The sequence below is a fragment of the Carettochelys insculpta genome, chromosome 20 (assembly GCF_033958435.1).
Source record: "Carettochelys insculpta isolate YL-2023 chromosome 20, ASM3395843v1, whole genome shotgun sequence".
Taxonomy (NCBI): domain Eukaryota; kingdom Metazoa; phylum Chordata; order Testudines; family Carettochelyidae; genus Carettochelys; species Carettochelys insculpta.
Genome location: NC_134156.1, coordinates 17,344,781 through 17,364,958, shown reverse-complemented (window position 1 = coordinate 17,364,958; position 20,178 = coordinate 17,344,781). Strand labels below are relative to the sequence as shown.

Sequence of the window (20,178 nt, the reverse complement as noted above, 5' to 3'; positions counted from 1 at the left end):
AGACTAAGTGTGTGCTGAATTCAGTGAGAAGATTGTCTAGTTAACAATACATACGGAACAGGCCAGTAAGACAACTAATTACAGAAAGAATTGTTTCCTCAGTGTGCAGGTCTCCCACTGGTCTGTACTAATCTATAGATACATGCGTGGAAGGCAAAATGTCAATGGGTATGCAAGGAAAGGGGAGCACAATATTGACAGTGAGCTCAAGCTGCTTAATTTGAAGTGGACTTTCCCAACACTCAGGATTGAAATATGGATCAGTCTACTACAGAGATGGGGGCCAACCACATAGGACCTGATCCAAAGCCTATTAAAATCAATGGAAAAACTCCAACTGAATTCAGAGGTTCTTCAGATCGAAAGTTCAGATCTGTCAATCTCTCCAAAGATTGAGGCAGTTTGGATCTGAGAGTTTGGTTTTGGCTCGCCTCTGCATGAAATACATCCGTCCAAAACGGGGGTTCTCTCTCCTTGGTCGTTGACATGTTAGATCGTAAGCACCAATTGTCACTGCCAGTGGATGGAGTAGCAATTTACGTCTGTTGGAGCAGGATTGCTCTGTAAATTTCTAGGAGTCCAAAACTAGGTCAGTATTCATAAGAGGGTCATATCTCATCCCAGTTAACATTTTATAGGCCAACAGTCTGGTTTGATACTTATATGTAGTCTTGGAAGGATTAGATTTTAAATCAGCTAGTATCCATAACTTACATTTTCCCCCTCCATCCAAAGTGTCTGAAATGACTTCTCACATTCATAATGTTACAGTGAGAAGTTAAATACATATGTGTTGCACTCCAAGAAAGCTAATGTTCTCTTTCGTTTCTGTCTCATCTTTCTATTAAATATACTATGGAAACTATTATAAAATAAGACTGTCCAATAAATGTTACTGTTCTATTTCTGAATCTTATGAATCTCAACTTCTAAAATAATCAGGTTTCAAATAAATTGGTATAAAAATGTGTTTTAATTTCCAGCCAGGGCAAAAATTCAAGGTTGGTAACAAAAAATGTAAAATTAAAAAAAAATGGAAATAAATGTTAGTATAGTTGAAAGCCATAAAAATTTAAAAAAAACAAAAAACAAAAAACAAAACAGAGCCTAATTATAACAATAGTACTATACTTAGCAGGAAATACTCAGGGGTTCCTGGATGAAGGATACACCAACTTGAGGCTTGTCTATATTGGGAAACTATGTTGCATTAGAACATATGTTAACGAAAATGATTTATTCAGCGTGGACAGGGACTGTCATGTTTAACATCATGTCAGCTAATTGTGGGAAACATGCAGGGTTAATACACTGTAATTTCCCAATACAGTTAAGTACTGTGAGCACATGTGTTTTCCAAAAGAATGAAAATGTACAGAAATATTTGTAGACATTCCAGCACGGCTAATAAGATTGCCAAACCCTGCCTTCTGGGTTCACGTTGTGCAGAAGATTATACATCTTGGACCACACTAAAACAGATACTTGCAGAACATTAAGACACATGGTTCATTCCAGGTTCCTTGGAAAAGCCTCTATCATCAGCTCCCAAATCTGTAAAGTGAAGATGATAATACTTAGGCGTTCACCGGTGTGCTGTAAGGCAGACTGAATTTAGCTGTGTTTTTAAAGTACCAGGAAATCCTTACAAGGAAGATGCTGTACAGCACTATTCTATTTAGGTTCTAAAATACCTCTCGTCACCTGATATAGCTAGAAACACAAAGCAACATTATTATTAAGCACCAGACCACAGTCACATTCTTTCCAAAGGAATTTTGCCTGTGTTTGGAAGCATGAGAAAGAAAAGCATTAGTAGGTTCCCGTACAGCTCACTACAACCAAACAAATAAACTAAATAATAGGCACACCAAAGAAACAACTATTAACAGAGACTCGCTCCAGGGTTCAGCTCCTGATTTATCTAATGGCTTTGTAATCTTAAGAACATTTTACAATTTACAAAATTTTATGTGGGATCTTTGTATAAATCACTTTGGCAGCTGCAAGAATGCAATCTGTGCAAACCAGAATAACTCATCTGCTCTCTCCAGAGAGGCAGCTAACATAGTCAGATGGCTTTGAGCTCATGCTGATTAATATTGTTTTCTCCTTTAGTCTTCATTTCTATGCAGCTTTGTTGGCTTTTTTCGCCTTTATTATTTTCCTTAGGGTGAAACATTTTATTGGCTGCTCCTGTTGGTTACTTTATTTATTTTCAGGTTTTTTTTCTTTTTTACAAGCAGGGACATTTTAATTTCCTTCAGTTTCAAGGAGACACCATGGAAATGGAAGATTCAAATAAGCTACACTCCCTTCCCTGCCAAACCATCCATGTAAAAAGATGAGTATTATCAACGGGCATGGTAGAGTGGCAAATGCGAAGTGCCTTTTTCATTATGTAAGAGAGTCTTGTAGGAATATTAAGTAAGCGGTCGGGGGGCGGGAGTGAGGAGCAGCGTGTGGAAAAAGAAAGAGAAAACACCAGCAGGGAGTAGCCAGGAAAGGTTCACAAAAGTCAGTTCGCTCATTTCTTAGTACACTAGGATCATTTTGCAAAGGGACTGCTGCTACCGGGACAATCACTAAATAGGAGAGAACTGAAAGGTAAAATACAAAGCTTTAAGAAACCTGAATAATATCCTAAAATGAATGAACTCACTGGTGGGTTCACAAATAACAAGCAGCCTTGTGGCACCTTACAGACTCATTTATTAGGTCATGAGTTTTTGTGGGGAAAACCCACCTCCTCAGATGAAAAGAAATGGAGAGGAAAAAACAGAACCCAGGGTATATCTAATGGTGTGGGGGGAGAGAGAAAGAGGACGGAGGAAAAGCTGTTGTCTGTCACTAGCAGGACAGGTTAATAAAACAAATTAAGTAGGCTGTGTCACATTACTGTGAATGTCAAAGGTGGGGAAATTGCCCTTCTATTGCACAAGATAGTTAAAATCTCTGCTCAGGCCCATGTTAAATGTGTTAAATTTGTAAATGAATTCCAGTTCAGATGTCTCCCCATGTAATCAGGTGGTAAAAACCTTTTGTTGAAGAATGGCCACTTTTAAATCCATTATTGAATGTCCAGGGAGGTTAGTGTTCCCCTATAGTTTTATGGTCTGCAAGGCGTGGGGCACGCTTGGCACTGCAGCCAGCATTGTCGGGATCAGCTCGCTCTTCCCACTGTGTGAGGTGAAAAGCAAAAAGTTGGAGCCTGCCGATGACCTGTGTCCACACAAGCCAACCCTACCTCCTAGCGGTGCAGACTGGCAACTGCCTACGTAAGGAAGCAGGCTAACGGGGCTCTGGCCGCCTGGAGAGGGATGGACTCTGCCAGGTTTGAAATCTGCCCAACACATGCCTCAAGGTGCCCCAACGACCTCGGGAAAGGGACCGATGATGATGATGATAGTTTTATGTGTATTCCAATTCCTGATGATGGATTGATGACCAGGGACTGCCACATTTGTCCAATGTACATGGCAGAGGGGCACTGCTGGCACATGGTGGCATATATCCCATTAGTGGATGTGCAGGTGTATGAGCCCCTGATGGTGTGGCTGTTGTGATCAGGTCTTGTGATGGTGTTGCTTGCATACATGTATGGACAGAGTTGGCAACAGGATTTGTTGCAGGGGTAGGGTTCTTGGGTTAGGGTTTCTGTGCTATGGTGTGTGGCTCCTGGTATTTTCTGGAGGTTGGGCAGCTGTCTGTAGGAGAGGACTAGCCCATCACCCAAGGACTGTAAGAATGAGGGATCATGTTCCAGGATAGGTTGTAGGTTGGGTGCAGTAGTGGGTGTATCCTGCCCTTTATTGGATAGAAGCGCACGTGCTCAACTGTGTGTCATACATCTTCTAGAGCTAACAGAGATTCTCCTGTAGCTGAACGGGACTGAACGTTGTGTTTGTGGCCAATAAGGCTCTGAGTTCTCTGCTCGCTGTACGCATGAAACAACAAAGCTGGAGGGGACTACATAATTATGAAGATACTTTTAGGGCCCAATTTTATAGCTACAATCTCAGTATTTACTTATAGAAACTACCAAAAGTGCAGCTGCTGGGGTAGGTGCCAATGTGTAAGAGCAAATGGCCACATGCTTCAGGGTGTGTCTTACGACCTGCAGGGCCCTAAAGGAAGCATGTCTTCTGGAGTGCTCAGAAGCCTCAGTGCTCTCATAGAAATCAACGGGAACTCGATGTGCTCAACACCTTGTAGGACTGGGCCCTTAATTATTAGATTAATGCTCACTAACTGGGGGTGAGGACAGAGGGAGAGAAAATGGACACAGATATACTCTGTGGTTCTTATTGGCTCACATGCTGTCTAATGCTACCTCCTATATTCTGGGGAGTGATGGAAGGGACCTCTGTCTGCCCTAGGGCCTTGAACCCTACAGCTCAGAGGCACCTGTGAGGGAGTGTGGAAGTTTGGAACAAAATCTCCTTGTAGAGTGGCTGCTCCTAACATCCTCCTCCTCTAAGAAGCTTTTGACTCCAAGTGAGAGCTTTTCACACCAGTTCCCTCTTGATGCTTTTACAGTAGAACCACGAGAGACGCACACTTGAGTTGCGTGTATCTCAGGTTAACTCGGCACTGAGTGGCAGGGAGCTGGAGTCTGGCTCTGGGCTGTCTGCCACTCAGGGGAGCTGGAAAACAGACCCCACACTGGTTATTTTCCTGGCTCCTGTCAGGGGTGGCAGCTGAGAGAGTGGCTCTCAGCTGCCGTCACTGATGGGAGCGAGGAAACCTGAGCGGGTGAAACCTGACTCTCACCACCCCGACAGCAGAAGTTTCCCTGCTCTCAGCTGCCTGCCATTCACAGGAGACAGGAAACTGACCAGCAGTGCTGTGCTGGTCAGTTTCCTGGCTTCCCCAAGTAAGGCAAAATTTGACTTACATGAGGTTGCGCAAGAACACAACCTCTGCATAAGTCAGGGGACTGCTGTACAAAAGAAGCTATAACGAAAACTATTCCAAGGATCCTCCTTCCTAAGCAAGAAGGCCCAGGCTAAAGGGACGGTCTTAAATGATCCTCTAAGGCCCAGTCATATCCTTGGCTTTTGTGCAGAGGTTGCCAAGCAGTGTTCCCTCTAATCTTTTCCATCCGTGGGTGGATCTTTTGTAACCGTGTGCAGAATAAATTTTATATGCACCGAGGCTTGTGCAAATGTGCACAACCAACAGAAAATAAAAAAAAGCATCTGTGGGCCCTCTGCTACTCCACAGGGTGGAATTTAACTCTCTCCTGAGAGGCCACACAAGCACACTGCTTACAGGGAACACTACTGCTCCATGCAATCATCAGATTGTGACCCTATTTCTCAATATTGACCCAGGCTGGTTTCTGACTGCTGATTTAGCCACGACAGACCCCATTGCCTGAACTATCCACGTTCAAACAGGGCTGACAATTGCTCCGGTACTTACCATTACTATGTTGGCCAGATGAGCAGAAATAAGCGCGTAAACCCCTCCAGAGGAACCCACCACTGGCGCAGTCATGTCAGCTACCGATACTGCCAGGGAACCTTGGGAGAAGAAAATGATTAATTACAATCTCCCACTGATGGGAGAACTCTCCACCTGTGCCCTCCTTTATGCACTAGGGGCTGCAGCCGGCAATACTGGGAAAGGGGAATAAATTGACTTTAGAGCCTTACTAAAGACCAATGGCTCTGCCAGCAAAGTGACACACATTCTTTTATACCTACATTAAAATTTAAATCAAATATATTTGCACACTTCCCCACCCACCCAAACTTAATACAGCACTAGGCAGCAATGTCTTGTTGCCTTTTTTGACCCCTGGGACTAGTCAAAGTTTGGAAATGGGAGGGCACTCCAGTTTGGTGGTTGTCAGGTGCTTCTAAACACAGAAGGCCTCTTTTGTTCTCTGAAAGCACTCTGTTCAGCCTGCACCACGACCCAAAAATTTCTTCCCGTTGCCACATTTCTTTCGGGTTGGCCACTGTGCTCGTGTAACTGCAGACAGGCAGACCTGAACCTGGGACACATGGAGCTTACTGCATGAGCTTCTACAGCAGAGGTCAGCAACCTTTCCAAAGTAGAGTGCTGAAATTTGACCTTTGACCTCTATGTACAGAGTGCTGGTGATACTTTTTAAAATCACTAACAGTCCTACTTACAACAGCTTCATTAATAAATAAATGAAGATGAAGAGCTTTGCTGTTTAGGTGGTGGTTGGGAGCAGGAGCTGGTCTTTGTAATCCACAGGCAGCCTGGCTTTGAGCAAGCTCCCGGCAGCATGCAGGAGGTGGTGCAGGGCTGAGCTCCCACGTCATGTGCTGATGAAAACTGGCTCGCATGCTGCTCTTGGCACTTGCGCCAGGAGTTCCTGACCCCTGCTGTATAACTTGAGCTAAAAGCCAGCTGTTACCTCAGGCTGTAGGGGAGACTCATTCTTTCTCCCTGTAAGCGGTATAAATGCCACTACATGGGACAGTGAGCCGCGTCCACTAGCTGTGTGGGTTAAGCTTGCAGCTGCTCTCTTTTGCTCTCTCTTGCTTTTTGGTTCTCAGTTGCCTTCTTTCTGTTCTGCCTTTTTCTCTCTCTCAACACTCAGAAACACCCCTCAAAAGTTCCTTAGTACAGTCAAGTGCTCCTTTTGTTGCAGGTGGGCATCTGCTGATAGTTATGTCAAACGAAGGATAACACACCTATCAGTAGGGTGGCAACTGCTGAATTGCTCGGAATTAAGCGAGTTCAGTGGCACTGCATGAGAACTATGCTGTACAAACATTCAAAATAACATTAAGTTGCCTGTGCCCCCATTTAAACCATATACAGCATTATTATAACCAAAATAGGTAAAAATTAAAATAAATACCTACAACTGAGGGGTTATTGCTCTATAAACGTACCTGCCTTGTCCTCATCTTGCTGTCCTCCAGAGTATGGGCTGGTAGTACAAGAGAGAGCTACAGGAGGCTGGAAGTATGTGGGGCAGAGCTGGGGTATGTGAGTGAGCTACTAGAAATCAGGGCTATGTGTGTGCAGGAGGGCAGGAGTCAGGACAGGAGGCTGGAAGTGGGGAGGAGCCCTGGGCTGGGTTCTGGAACAACATAAACCATTGGATATCTTTGCATTTTTCCATCTAACTTCAGTGGAGTCAGAGGGTTTAAGAATCATAGAATCATAGAATACTAGGACTGGAAGGGACCTCGAGAGGCCATCGAGTCCAGTCCCCTGCCCTAACAGCAGGGCCAAGTACTGTCTAGACCATCCCTGACAGACATCTATCTAACCTGTTCTTAAATATCTCCAGCAATGGAGATTCCACAACCTCCCTAGGCAATTTATTCCAGTGTTTGACCACGCTGACAGTTAGGAATTTTTTCCTAATGTGCAACTTAAACGTCCCTTTCTGCAGTTTAAACCCATTGATTCTTGTTCTATCCTCAGAAGCCAAGAACAAGTTTTCTCCCTCCTCCTTATGACACCCTTTTAGATACCTGAAAACCGCTATCATGTCTCCCCTCAATCTTCTCTTTTCCAAACTAAACAAGCCCAACTCTTTCAGACTTTCTTCATAGGTCACATTCTCTAGACTTTTAATCATTCTTGTTGCTCTTTTCTGGACCCTCTCTAATTTCTCCACATCTTTCTTGAACTGCGGTGCCCAGAACTGGACACAATACTCCAGCTGAGGCCTAACCAGCGCAGAGTAGAGCAGAAGAATGACTTCTCGGGTCTTGTTCACAACATACCTGTTAATGCATCCCAGAATCATGTTTGCTTTTTTTGCAACAGCATCACACTGTTGACTCATATTTAACTTGTGGTCCATGATAACCCCGAGATCCCTTTCTGCTGTAGTTATTCCTAGACAGTCTCTCCCCGTTCTGTATGTGTGAAACTGATTGTTCCTTCCCAAGTGGAGCACTTTGCATTTGTCCTTATTAAACTTCATCTTGTTTACCTCAGACCATTTCTCCAATTTATCCAGATCATTTTGAATTATGACCCTATCCTCCAAAGCAGTTGCAACCCCTCCCAGCTTGGTATCATCTGCAAACATAATAAGCGTACTTTCCATGCCAATATCTAAACCGTTGATGAAGATATTGAACAGAACCGGTCCTAAAACAGACTCCTGGGGAACCCCACTTGTTATACTTTTCCAGCAGGATTGAGAACTATTAAGAACTACTCTCTGAGTACGGTTATCCAGCCAGTTATACACCCACCTTATAGTAGCCTCATCTAAGTTGTATTTGCCTAGTTTTTTTATAAGAATACCATGCAAGACTGTATGAAATGCCTTACTAAACTCTTGGTATACCACATCTACCGCTTCTCCCCTATGCAGAAGGCTCATTATCCTATCAAAGAAAACTATCAGATTGGTTTGACATGATTTGTTCTTTACAAATCCATGCTGGCTGTTCTCTATCATCTTACCACCTTCCAAGTGCTTGCAGGTGATTTCTTTAATTACCTGCTCCATAATCTTTCCTGACACAGAAGTTAAGCTGACTGGCCTGTAGTTTCCTGGGTTATTCTTATTCCCCTTTTTATAGATGGGCACTATAATTGCCTTTTCCCAGCCTTCCGGAATCTCTCCTGTCTCCCATGATTTTCCAAAGATGATAGCTAAAGGCTCAGATACCTCCTCTATCAGGTCCTTGAGTATTCTAGGATGCATTTCATCAGGCTCTGGTGACCTGCAGACATCTAATTTTTCTAAGTGATTTTTAACTTGTTCTTTTTTTATTTCAACTTCTAACCCTACCCCTCTCCCACTAGCATTCACTATGTTAGGCATTCCTTCTTCAGACTTCTCAGTGAAGACTGAAACAAAGAAGTCATTAAGCATCTCTGCCATTTCCAAGTTCCCTGTTACTGTTTCTCCCTCCTCACTGAGCAATGGCCCTACCCTGTCCCTGGTCTTCCTCTTGTTTCTAATGTATTTATAAAAAGCCTTCTTGTTTCCCTGTATGCCTGCAGATAGTGTGAGCTCATTTTGTGCCTTTGCCTTTCTAATCTTGTACCTGCATTCTTGTGTTGTTTGCCTATATTCATCCTTTGTAATTTGTCCTCGTTTCCATTTTTCATATGATTCCCTTACAGCAGACAAACCCTTCGCTTTCAAAGCAAAACACCACATTATTCCACACCCGATACCTTTCAATACCTCGGTGTATCCAGCATAGCACAGCACACCATCTAATAGCCATACAACCCCATACAATGCCAAGCCCATTTCCAAACCTTCCAACCTGTCACCAGTCTGTATACAACAGACCTGGGATGACTTAGTTGAGGTTGATCCTGCTTGGGGCAGGGGGCTGGACTCAATGACCTCTTGAGGTCCCTTCCAGCTCTGTGATTCTATGACCTACATTCTAATACCCCGCTATGTGAACAGGATTTTCCGAGCTTGTATCTTATAAGCCCCATGAGAGGTACAGCACTGAAAGGCTTGGAAATCCTCACCCCTTGCCCTGATACTGCCTCCCACTGTCTCTCGCTGAAATCTCCTATCACTTTCCCAAACAGTGACTTGACCTCCCATATAACCACTAGGCCCAGCTGCCCCATATCACTCGATAGATACCCAGGTTACAGGGTGCCTGTTTGATTCCTAGTTGCTGCCTGTGGGCCACCCCTTCCATAAAATGGGTCTGGCCCACAAAAGCACATTACCTAAGAAATAATACTGTTAGTCTTTAAGGTGCTACAGGACTGCTGGCTTTGTTTTGTGAAGATACAGACTAACAGGATGACCTCTCAGACTCTCCCCGCTCTGTCTTAATGAGCTCCCTCACTCCCCAGGGCAAGGCCAGATTAAGATAAGGGCTGCAGCCTAATGGATCAAACAAATGCTAAAACTTGATAGAAGTTGCTTATCTAGAAATCCAACTCTAATTGAAAAGTCAAACAAATAGGATCTAAGGTAAAGTCCTTTGAGGTTTTAATCTCCCATGCACTAAATAGTAAAGTAACAGGACTTTTTAAAAATTATTGATCAGTTTCAGATAGCTCCAAAACTCCTAAGGAATTATGTTGTAAAAGAGAATTCTCTCTCTTCTAAACCATTAACACCTATGCAAAGTGGAGCAGCTGAACCCCTACCCTATTTCTTCCATCACCTCACCTTTTTTCACCTACTCTCAGAGGGTGTGGGGCTGTGGCTCCCCAAAGGTGGGGGGGGTTCTACCTGCCACACCTGTCTGAGCAATTTAAAAGTGTCTGAGGCTTCCAGACCATTTTGAATTGCCTGGGGTCCTGAGCACTTGCCCCCTTTGCCCCCATCCATCAGTGGGCCAGGCCGAGCCCCTACCATACTCCAAACCCCTGGGCCCCAGCCTGGACCTTCCTCCTGCTGCACCCCAAACCCTTCATCCCAGGCTCTAATTCAGAGCATGCACTCCTAGCTGGAGCACCCTCACTCCAACTCACACCCCAGTGTTCTGGCCCAGCCTGGAGCAAACCCTCCCATATTCTGAACCCCCATGATTGTTGTGCTCACCCCAGATCCTAGGGGGCCCCACAAAATCTAACAGCCCTGTCCTCCAGGAGAGTCAATCCAGCTCTACCAGCCCTCCTCTGTGGTTCACCTTCCTCATCCCCTTCTTTCTGCCTCTGTTCCCTCCCAAGTCCTGTCCCCCATCCTTCATGGGACTCCTCCAAACCCATGATCCCCCATCGAGCCTCTGGCCTGGGTCCAGCTGCCTTTTTCTCCAGAGACTTGCCTGTTTGCACTGCCTGTGGGCTACCAAGCTAAGTGCAACCCCCCAGCAGCTATCCCCCACTTTCCCCCAAGTGACTGTCTCCCCACGGTTCCCTGCCATAGGGTCCTGCCCAACCAATATCCCAACCCTATTATCTTCCAGCAGTGCGTGTGGGGTAGGGGGGAACTATCTGAGACACAGCCTCCCTGTCCTTCTCAGGCAGGGTGAGCAGAGTGCAGGGCAGCCACACAGCCTGGCTCTGGCTCTGGCTCTGGCTCTGGCTCTGGCTCTGGCTCTGCCCTCCATGCATCACCCAGGGGCTGCTGGTAACAAAAAAAAACCAGTGTTTTTAAACAATTTGCTTAAAGAGCTACATACCTCCTGCAGACGGCTCTTTAAATAGACAGTCCCTGCTGCTCAAGGAGCTGTCTCTTTAAAATTCAGGCCCCTGCTTTGCAGCATAGGGGACAATTAGCCTATTTTTTCAAAAAGGTCCAGACACTCTCCAGGGAGCTAAAAAAAGGGCCAGTCCTGGCTAAATCGGGGCAGGTGGTCACTCTAGCTATCAACCTCATACCCATAAACCTCATACCCATAAACCCAGGTCTAAACAGTACCTTAAAATCTGTGCAGGCAGCAAATAGAATCACAACTTGGGTTAAAATACCAGCAGATATATGCATCTTCCAGAGGACAGAATGAAAGTGATTTTAGTCCTGGCAAGACAAACATTTGCAGAAACAGAAAGAACTGAAGACTCCTGACTTGTCACTAGACTCTGATTTAAGGATGCACAAGCGCGATTCTTTACCGGGGAAGCTGCAGGAGCAGTGCAGGCTAACCGTTACTCAGGTGGCGACAAATGGAGGCCCAGAACAGGCCACAAAAGAGTTTAAATCTAGCAGATGACAAAAAGGTGACTCAGTAGTGGAGGAGACTGTTTTGAGAAGGCAGCAAGGTGTAGTGGCTAGGGCTTGGGATTGGAAGCCAAGAGAGTTTTTATTTCTGGCTCTGCCACTGACCTCCTACTTGAGCTTCCCTTGTACAAAATGGGGTTCTTGATGCTTCCCCACCATGTAAAATGCCTGCTGAGATAGAGAAGAGAAGTGCTAACTGCAATTAATGCAGGAAGGACTGAGTGGAAATCACCGACTGATCAAGTGATCAGCACTTCCTTCTCCCAACTGGTGTACAAGCTCTTGCTGTCCCCTCCAGCTCCTACCACGACAAGGTGAGGGGGAGAAAGGCACATCTGAAGCAGGGCATGGCTAAGTAACTTTCTCATTTTTATTTACTCTTCATCTTCTAACATGGAAACAGTTTTCTTCAGCGGGTTTGCATTCCACCCTCTTAACCACTGGGCAATCTGTGGGGCCAAAACATCTGTGCACCTGCAGTTATCGTTTGCTGCTAGTATCACTCTAAGGGTGTGTTTACACAACAGATATTTCAGAACAATGGCCGCTATTCTGAAATAACATTGTGAGTGTCTACACAACACAGCTGCTATTTTGAAATAATTTCAAAATAGGGGATGGCTTATTTTCAATTCTGTAAACCTCATTCTCTGCAGAATAGTGCCCATTCAGAAATAGATATTTTGGAATAGGGGCTGTATGGAATGATGGCTATTTCAAAATAAGCTATTCCAGAATAGTTTATTCTGAAATAACACTGTTGTGTAGACATAGTATTTCAGATTAAAGCTCCTGGAAGCTAATCCAAAATAAGTTGTACTGTAACAGAGAGGAAGCCGTGCTAGTCTATACCCTATCAAAACAAAAAGCAGTCAAGTAGCACTTTAAAAACTAGTAAAATAGTTTATTAGGTGAGCTTTCGTGGGACAGACCCACTTCTTCAGACCATAGCCAGACCAGAACAGACTCAATATTTAAGACACAGAGAACCAAAAACAGTAAGCAAGGAGGACAAATCAGAAAAAGATAATCAAGGTGAGCAAATCAGAGAGTGGGGCGGGGGGGGAAGGTCAAGAATTAGATTGAGCCAAGTATGCAGACGAGCTCCTATAGGCTACGTCTACACGTGCACGCTACATCGAAATGTAGCGACATCGAAATAGGCTATTTCGATTAATAATGTCTACACGTCCTCCAGGGCTGGCAACGTTGACGTTCAACTTCGACATTGGGCGGCACCACATTGAAATAGGCGCTGCGAGGGAACGTCTACACGCCAAAGTAGCACACCTCAAAATAAGGGTGCCAGGAACAGCTGCAGACAGGGTCACAGGGCAGACTCAACAGCAAGCCGCTCCCTTAAAGGGCCCCTCCCAGACACAGTTGCACTAAACAACACAAGATCCACAGAGCCGACAACTGGTTGCAGACCCTGTGCATGCAGCATGGATCCCCAGCTGCAGCAGCAGCAGCCAGAAGCCCTGGGCTAAGGGCTGCTGCACACGATGACCATAGAGCCCCGCAGGGGCTGGAGAGAGAGCATCTCTCAACCCCTCAGCTGATGGCCGCCATGGCGGACCCCGCTATTTCGATGGTGCGGGACGCAGATCGTCTACACGTGCCCTACTTTGACGTTCAACTTCAAAGTAGGGCGCTATTCCCATCCCCTCATGGGGTTAGCGACTTTGACGTCTCACCACCTAACGTCGATTTCAACTTCGAAATAGCGCCCAACACGTGTAGCCGTGACGGGCGCTATTTCGAAGTTGGCGCCGCTACTTCGAAGTAGCGTGCACGTGTAGACACAGCCATAGTGACTCAGAAAGTTCCCATCACGATTTAAACCATGTGTTAATGTGCCGAATCTGAATATAAAAGCCAGCTCGGCCGCTCCTCTTTCCAGAACGGTGCGATAATTCCTCTTCAGTAACACACATACCTTTAGGTCATTAATAGAATGCCCCATTCCATTAAAATGTTGACTAACTGGTTTGTGGATCTGGAGTGTTTTGATGTCTGTTTTGTGCTCGTTGACCCTTTGTCTAAGGGAGTTAGAAGTCTGTCCAATGTACAAAGCATCTGGGCATTGTTGGCACATGATGGCATATATGATGCTAGTAGAGGAGCATGAGAAAGTGCCTGTGATTCTGTGAGTAACCTGGTTAGGTCCAGTGATGGTATTTCCAGAGAAGATATGTGGACAAAGCTGGCAGTGGGCTTTGTTGCAGGGAAAGGTTCCAGGACTGGTGTTCCTGGGGTACAGACTGTGGCTGTTAGTGAGGATCCTCATGAGGTTGGGAGGTTGTCCGTGGGAGAGAACAGGCATGTCACCCAGGGCCTTCTGGAGTGTAGCATCCTGATTAAGAATAGGTTGTAGGTCTTTAATAATTCGTTGCAGTGGTCGGAGTTGGGGGCTGTAGGTGATGACCAGCGGTGTTCTGTTCATGGCTTTTTTGGGTCGATCTTGGAATAGCTGGTCTCTGGGTATTCGTCTGGCCCCGTCGATTTGGTTTTTTACTTCTCCTGGTGGGTAATTCAGATTTATGAATATTTGGTAAAGTTCTTGTAGTTTTTGGTCTCTCTCAGTTGGATCAGAGCAAATACGATTGTACCTAAGAGCTTGACTGTAAACAATGGATCTAGTCACATGTGCAGGATGGAAACTAGAAGGGTGTAGATAAGTATAGCGGTCAGTAGGTTTTCGGTACAGTGTGGTACTGATCAGGCCATCCTTGATTAGTACTGTAGTGTGCAGGAAATGTCTCTCTTGCATGTTGTTATCGAGGCATAAATTGATGGTGGGGTGTAGATTGTTAAAGTCTCTGTGGAATTCTTCTAGAGCCTCTGTACCATGGGTCCAAATCATAAAGATGTCATCAATGTATCTTAAGTAGAGGAGTGGTAATAGGGGACGAGAGCTGAGGAATCGTTGTTCCAGGTCAGCCATAAATATATTAGCATATTGTGGGGCCATGCGGGTGCCCATAGCAGTTCCACTAATCTGGAGGTATAAATTGTCCCCAAAACGGAAATGACTGTGTGTGAGAACAAAGTTACAGAGGTCAGACACCAGACTGGCTGTGGTGGCATCAGGGATGGTGTTCCTGATTGCTTGTAATCCGTCTTTATGTGGAATATTAGTGTACAGAGCCTCTACATCCATTATGGCAAGGATGGCGTTATCAGGAACTTTTCCGATGTTTTGTAATTTCCTCAGGAAGTCAGTGGTATCTCGGATATAGCTAGGAGTGTTGGTGGCATAGGTTTGACGAGGGAGTCCACGTAACTGGACAGTCCGGTGGTAAGGGTGCCAATACCTGAAATGATAGGGCGTCCAGGGTTTCCAGGTTTGTGGATTTTGGGAAGTAAATAGAATAATCCAGGCTGCAGCTCAGATGGTGTGTCTGAGTGAATGAGGTCCCGAGTAGCAGCAGGGAGTTCCTTCAGTAGTTGTTGTAATTTCCTTTGGAATTCCAAAGTGGGATCAGCAGAGAGAGGTCTGTAAAATGTGGTGTTGGAGAGTTGTCTGGCTGCCTCCTGTTCATAGTCTGACTTATTCAGGATGACAACAGCACCCCCTTTGTCACCTTGATTATCTTTTTCTGATTTGTCCTCCTTGCTTACTGTTTTTGGTTCTCTGTGTCTTAAATATTGAGTCTGTTCTGGTCTGGCTATGGTCTGAAGAAGTGGGTCTGTCCCATGAAAGCTCACCTAATAAACTATTTTGCTAGTCTTTAAAGTGCTCCTTGACTGCTTTTTGTTTTGATAGTGTACAGACTAGCACAGCTTCCTCTCTGTTAAGGTTTCTTCTGTTCATCTCAATTAGAGGCAGGCAGGGTCGGGTTACAAAGCTCCTTTCACTGTGAATTTTAGAAAGTAATTGGAGACTTGAAGAGAGACAAGACAAACACTGACAAAACCAGTACCACGAGGCAGGGATAATAGAGATTATTCATGATTAACTGGGCGTGGCGGGGGGAACGGGAATCATCACCCAACCGCAGAAAATACCAGAGGCTTAAGTAGGACAAATGGACTGTTATGACTTTGCTAATTACTCTGTTGATTTACAGCTTGATTGTGGCTTAATCAAGTATCAAGGCTCCACTGCACTATTCAAACAATATAGACAAGGCAATGTTTTTATAAGTATGCAAATGACTGAGGAGCCTAAATCTCCTTTTCAAAAGACTTGGGCCCCTATGTGTCTGAGGCACCTTTGAAAATGTTACCCACCGCCCCTCCCCGATATGACACAAGCAGCAGATGCAGCAGACAAATGCAGCAGGTTAGGTTGGAAGGATGAGCAAACAAACTAGACAGTTTAGCAGAAGGCAGGATTGCAGTGCTCCTGGGCCAGGGTATGAACTGTGACTCAGAGTACGTCTTCACTGCAGTGTTTGCTGATTCCCTTCTCTGCCTGCCCCATCTGTGTTGTCGGCAGGGAGAAGTGTCACCAACAGTTGTGACTCACAACCTTGTGCTGCCTACATAAAAGGGGATCCCTATGTCCCTTTACTCCCCTGCTGGGTGCACAGAGCAAGCCATGTTTTTGCCCTGGATTGGGCGTGACACAATTCTGTCTTTCTAGTTTTTCACTTTGGTAACTTCACATCAGCTCCTCCTTAAACTGTGAGGGGAGGACAAGAAGTAATCAGCTTAGTCCTGGCTTTAGTTTAGTCTGGAAAAAAGAAGATTGAGGGGGGACATGATAGCAGTTTTCAGGTATCTAAAAGGGAGTCATAAGGAGGAAGGAGAAAACATGTTCTTCTTGGCCTCTGAGGATAGAACAAGAGGCAACGGGCTTAAACTGCAGAAAGGGAGGTTTAGGCTGGACATTAGGAAAAAAGTTCCTAACTGTCAGGGTGGTCAAACAGTGGAATAAATTGCCTAGGGAGGCTGTGGAATCTCCATCTCGGGAGATATTTAAGAACAGGTTAGATAAATGTTTATTAGGGATGGTCTGGACAGTACTTGGTCCTGCTATGAGGGTAGGGGGCTAGACTCAATGGCCTCTCAAGGTCCCTTCCAGTCCTAGTGTTCTATGATTCTATGATTGACAAAGGCCTGACTGGGATGATTTAGCTGGATAGGAGATTTAACTCCATGACTTCCTGAGGTCTCTTCCAATCCTATGATTCTAAATTGCAGCAACGGAGGTTAAGTTGGATCTTCGGAAAATCTTTCTTATGGTCACAGTGGTTAAGCACTGGAATAAATTGCCTAGGGAGGTTGTGGAATCTCCACCATTGGAGATATTTAAGAGCAGGTTAGACAAACCCCTGTCTGGGATTGTCTCCATCATAGTTTCCCAAACTGGGGAGTGTGCCCCCCCCAGGGGGCGTGAAGAAATTCCAGCAAGGGCATGAAGTGACCCAGCCCCCTTGTCATTTCCCTCTCTCCAAGAAAGAGCCGACCTTTGTTCCCAGCTTTCAGCCCCTGACATTTTACGGGGGTGACCTGGCGTAGCTGCTATAGAAAGCAGACAGACGGCAAAAACCCATGTGGAGTTAGCTGCCTCCTGCAAAGGGAGGTGAGTGTGGGATGGGGAGGGGAGGGGGGAGGAGAATAGGGTTGGGGGGGGCTGGGGGTGCCTGGGTCGGGGAGGGGGATGGGATGACTGTGGGGGACTGGTGGTGACTGGCTTTGGGGATGGGAGGAGCTCAGAAGCGGGGGCTCGCGGGGCTCGCGGGGCTTGGGTGGCTGGCCCTGGCATTGTGGGGCTCAGGTGGGAGTGTGGCCCCAGCAGTGTAGGGCCCCAGCAGCTGGAGGGCAGGTGGGTGGGTGGGCATCTGGCCCCGGCAGAGGGCGGCTCAGTCAGCTCAGATGGGTGGCTCTGGCAGTGCAGGGCTCAGGTGGGTGGGCAGCTGGCACGGGCAGCTCTGACAGCTGGCACAGGGCTCAGGCAGCTGGCCAGGTGGGGCTGCACTAGGCACCCGCAAGGGGCCAAGAAAAACTATTTGTGTTTATTTTTAATTTTAAATAACATTTTTATGTCAAGTTTATTTGAAATTGCAAATTGATTTTTTTGTTAAAAGGGGGTTGGATGATGGCGTGAGGGTCGCTCAAAAATCAGAAGAGTGGGGGCGTGATGCCGAAAAGCTTGGGAAGCACTGGTTTAGATGGTGTGTGGTCCTGCTACAAGTGCCGGGGCCTGGTCTGAGGTCCTTTGGTTTTAGTATTCTATGAAATGCAGCTGCCACCTGCAGAATGAGGGTGTTAAATCAGGGGACTTGTTTCAGTCAAAGTGAGAAAGAGAGGAGTTTTAGTCCTTCTTTAACTGCAAATCTCAGCATGTCCTAAGCACTGGAGCAAATGCCTCCATGATTGTGATAGCTGAAAGACACCCCTCCCAAGGGACACACTGATGGGTTCCTCTTATTGGGCCTGGCTGAGTGAAATGTTCTCTGACTGAGAAGCAAATGAAGAATCATTAATGAGAATAGTATTTACATAATTAAATCCCTAGGCACTGTGCTGGAAACATCCCTTTCAAGTCTCTCCATCTCTGCACAGCCAAAAGTTGTAGCAGCACAGCCAAGCAAAGAGAAGAGAATTAGATTAGAAATAATGAGCTGTCCCCCCTCATGAAAGTCAGCTAAGGGTGAGGGCTGCGCATTCTGGGCCTGCGCCATTTGTTTACAAGCTGTACTAGATCTCTGTTTCCTGGACCTATGGTGTTCACATGCACTCTTTCTCCCAGCACAGCTCCAGGAACACATTTTCAATCAAATGCTGTCAAATAATTGGCTAAATGAGTCTAACTGCACAGGGATACGGTGCACGAGTTTTCTGTCTGGGATTCTTTTTGTTAACACTTTCCAAATTATAGTCCCTTTCCCCTTCACTTTCAGCACTCCTGCCACAGCGTAGTGCTGGTAGGGAAATCCAACAATTCGTTAAGCATTCATAAGGAGCGTGGTAGCTGAGACAAACCCAGACTGGACATGTCCAGTTCATAAAAAGCATGTGTGGGCCTGCCAACCCTGGCTGCAGTTACAATTTACCAGTCCTCAAGCAAGAGCAGGAGCCCAGAGCTACCAAAGATGAAGTCTGAGGATACAGAATTGCTCCCGTCAAGTCCCCAGGGCTGGATTAACACAGGGGTTTAAGGGCCTGCAGCCCAGGGTCTCGCTCTAACAGGGCCCCACAAAAAGATCTCTGAGCCACCAAAAGTCCAGATTTGCAGAGACAACACCTGCAAGAGAGGGCAGCACATGGGGACACCTCACTCCTCCCCTGGCCACAGCCAGGGATGCGCCAGAAGCTTTTGGGAGCAGTGTATGACCAGAGCAGGCAGGGAGCTCCCTCAGCCTGGCTGCACAACCAAATGGGAGTAGCCTGAGGTAAGTGCCCTACACTCCCACACAACTAACTCCACTAACCAACACCCCCCAATTCCCGCACAAACCCTGCACCCCAACCTCCTGCCCTGAGCCCCCTCCCAAACCCTGCACCCCACCTCAATCTCCTGCTTTAAGCCCCGCCCTCACTCTTAACTCCTCATTTTGGCCCCACCCCTGAGCCTAGCACAAGCCCCAAGCCTCTGCCCTCCCACATGTGACCATTTTGTTTTAAATTAGAGAAAAGACTTGTATATAGGAGTCCCACAAAATCCAACAGCCCCAGACCCACAGAAGAGTTAATCTGACCTTGCCACTGCTGGAGGTGGCTCAATTCATCTGACTCCTTGAAGAAAGGAAGAGACTTAGGCCAGGTCTACACTAGACATTAAAATTGATTGTAGATACACAAGTCTAGCTACAGCAATTGACTGGCTAGAATTGACTTATCTACAATTGATTGACCTGGCTGTCCGCACCTAGGGAGGATGATGGGAGAAATTCTCCCATCAACTTCCCTTGCTCCTTGCGAGACTGAGGAGTACCGGGGTTGACTGCCAACCCCAAACAGCTCGATTTCATGCATTCCTACTAGGCACATGAAATTGAATCCCAGAAGATGAACCCTAACCAGGTCCATCTTCCAGGTAGTGAAGACATACCCAGAGTCAGCCTGCAGAGCTCACATGTGGTTTGAAATAGCAAAGCCAAATGGTGGCTTTGCTTATGCTGCCTGGGCTTTTTCTCAAAATGGCCCTAGGTTTGCACTTTGCAATGATAAGTGACTGGGCTTTTTAAGTCGGTGAACGTTCTAGGTAGCAGTTAGTCAAACTTAGACTCAGTTGCAAAGCTCTGGACTTGAGCCTTGAAAGATACCTGCCCACCAGGGTCAGCTCCAAAGCATGTTTACAACAATGACAAGACTCCCATTGATTCCAGTGGTAATTGGCTCAAACTCCACAACTGTGACTCTTCCCTCTGCTCTGAAAAGCTCATTATTTGCTGGGTACCATTCCTGGATTAATTATCTAACTACTACATTTCTTGCCTCTCTCCTCCAAGAGCCTATTCTCGTTAGAAAGTAACATCTGATTTATTACTGGACAGCATGACACATTTTACAGCAGCTTTGTCTGCTCATTATGGTAGAAAAATAATTCCATAAGAGGCAAAAGAAATCACCATACATCCTTAGCTAAACCAGTCAATATCTGTCCTGGTAAC

At 46.0% G+C, this 20,178-nt stretch overlaps 1 protein-coding gene across 4 annotated transcripts in view; it reads right to left on the bottom strand.

The window, feature by feature from the left end:
• RHBDL3 (rhomboid like 3) overlaps positions 1-20,178 on the bottom strand; it is a 154,091-nt gene that overhangs the window by 15,827 nt on the left and 118,086 nt on the right. For all 4 annotated transcript variants that reach the window (XM_075014537.1, XM_075014539.1, XM_075014538.1 and 1 more), the window contains one exon: positions 5,428-5,528. In XM_075014537.1, coding sequence (XP_074870638.1) covers positions 5,428-5,528 — 101 coding nt within the window. The remainder of the gene's footprint in view (positions 1-5,427; positions 5,529-20,178) is intronic.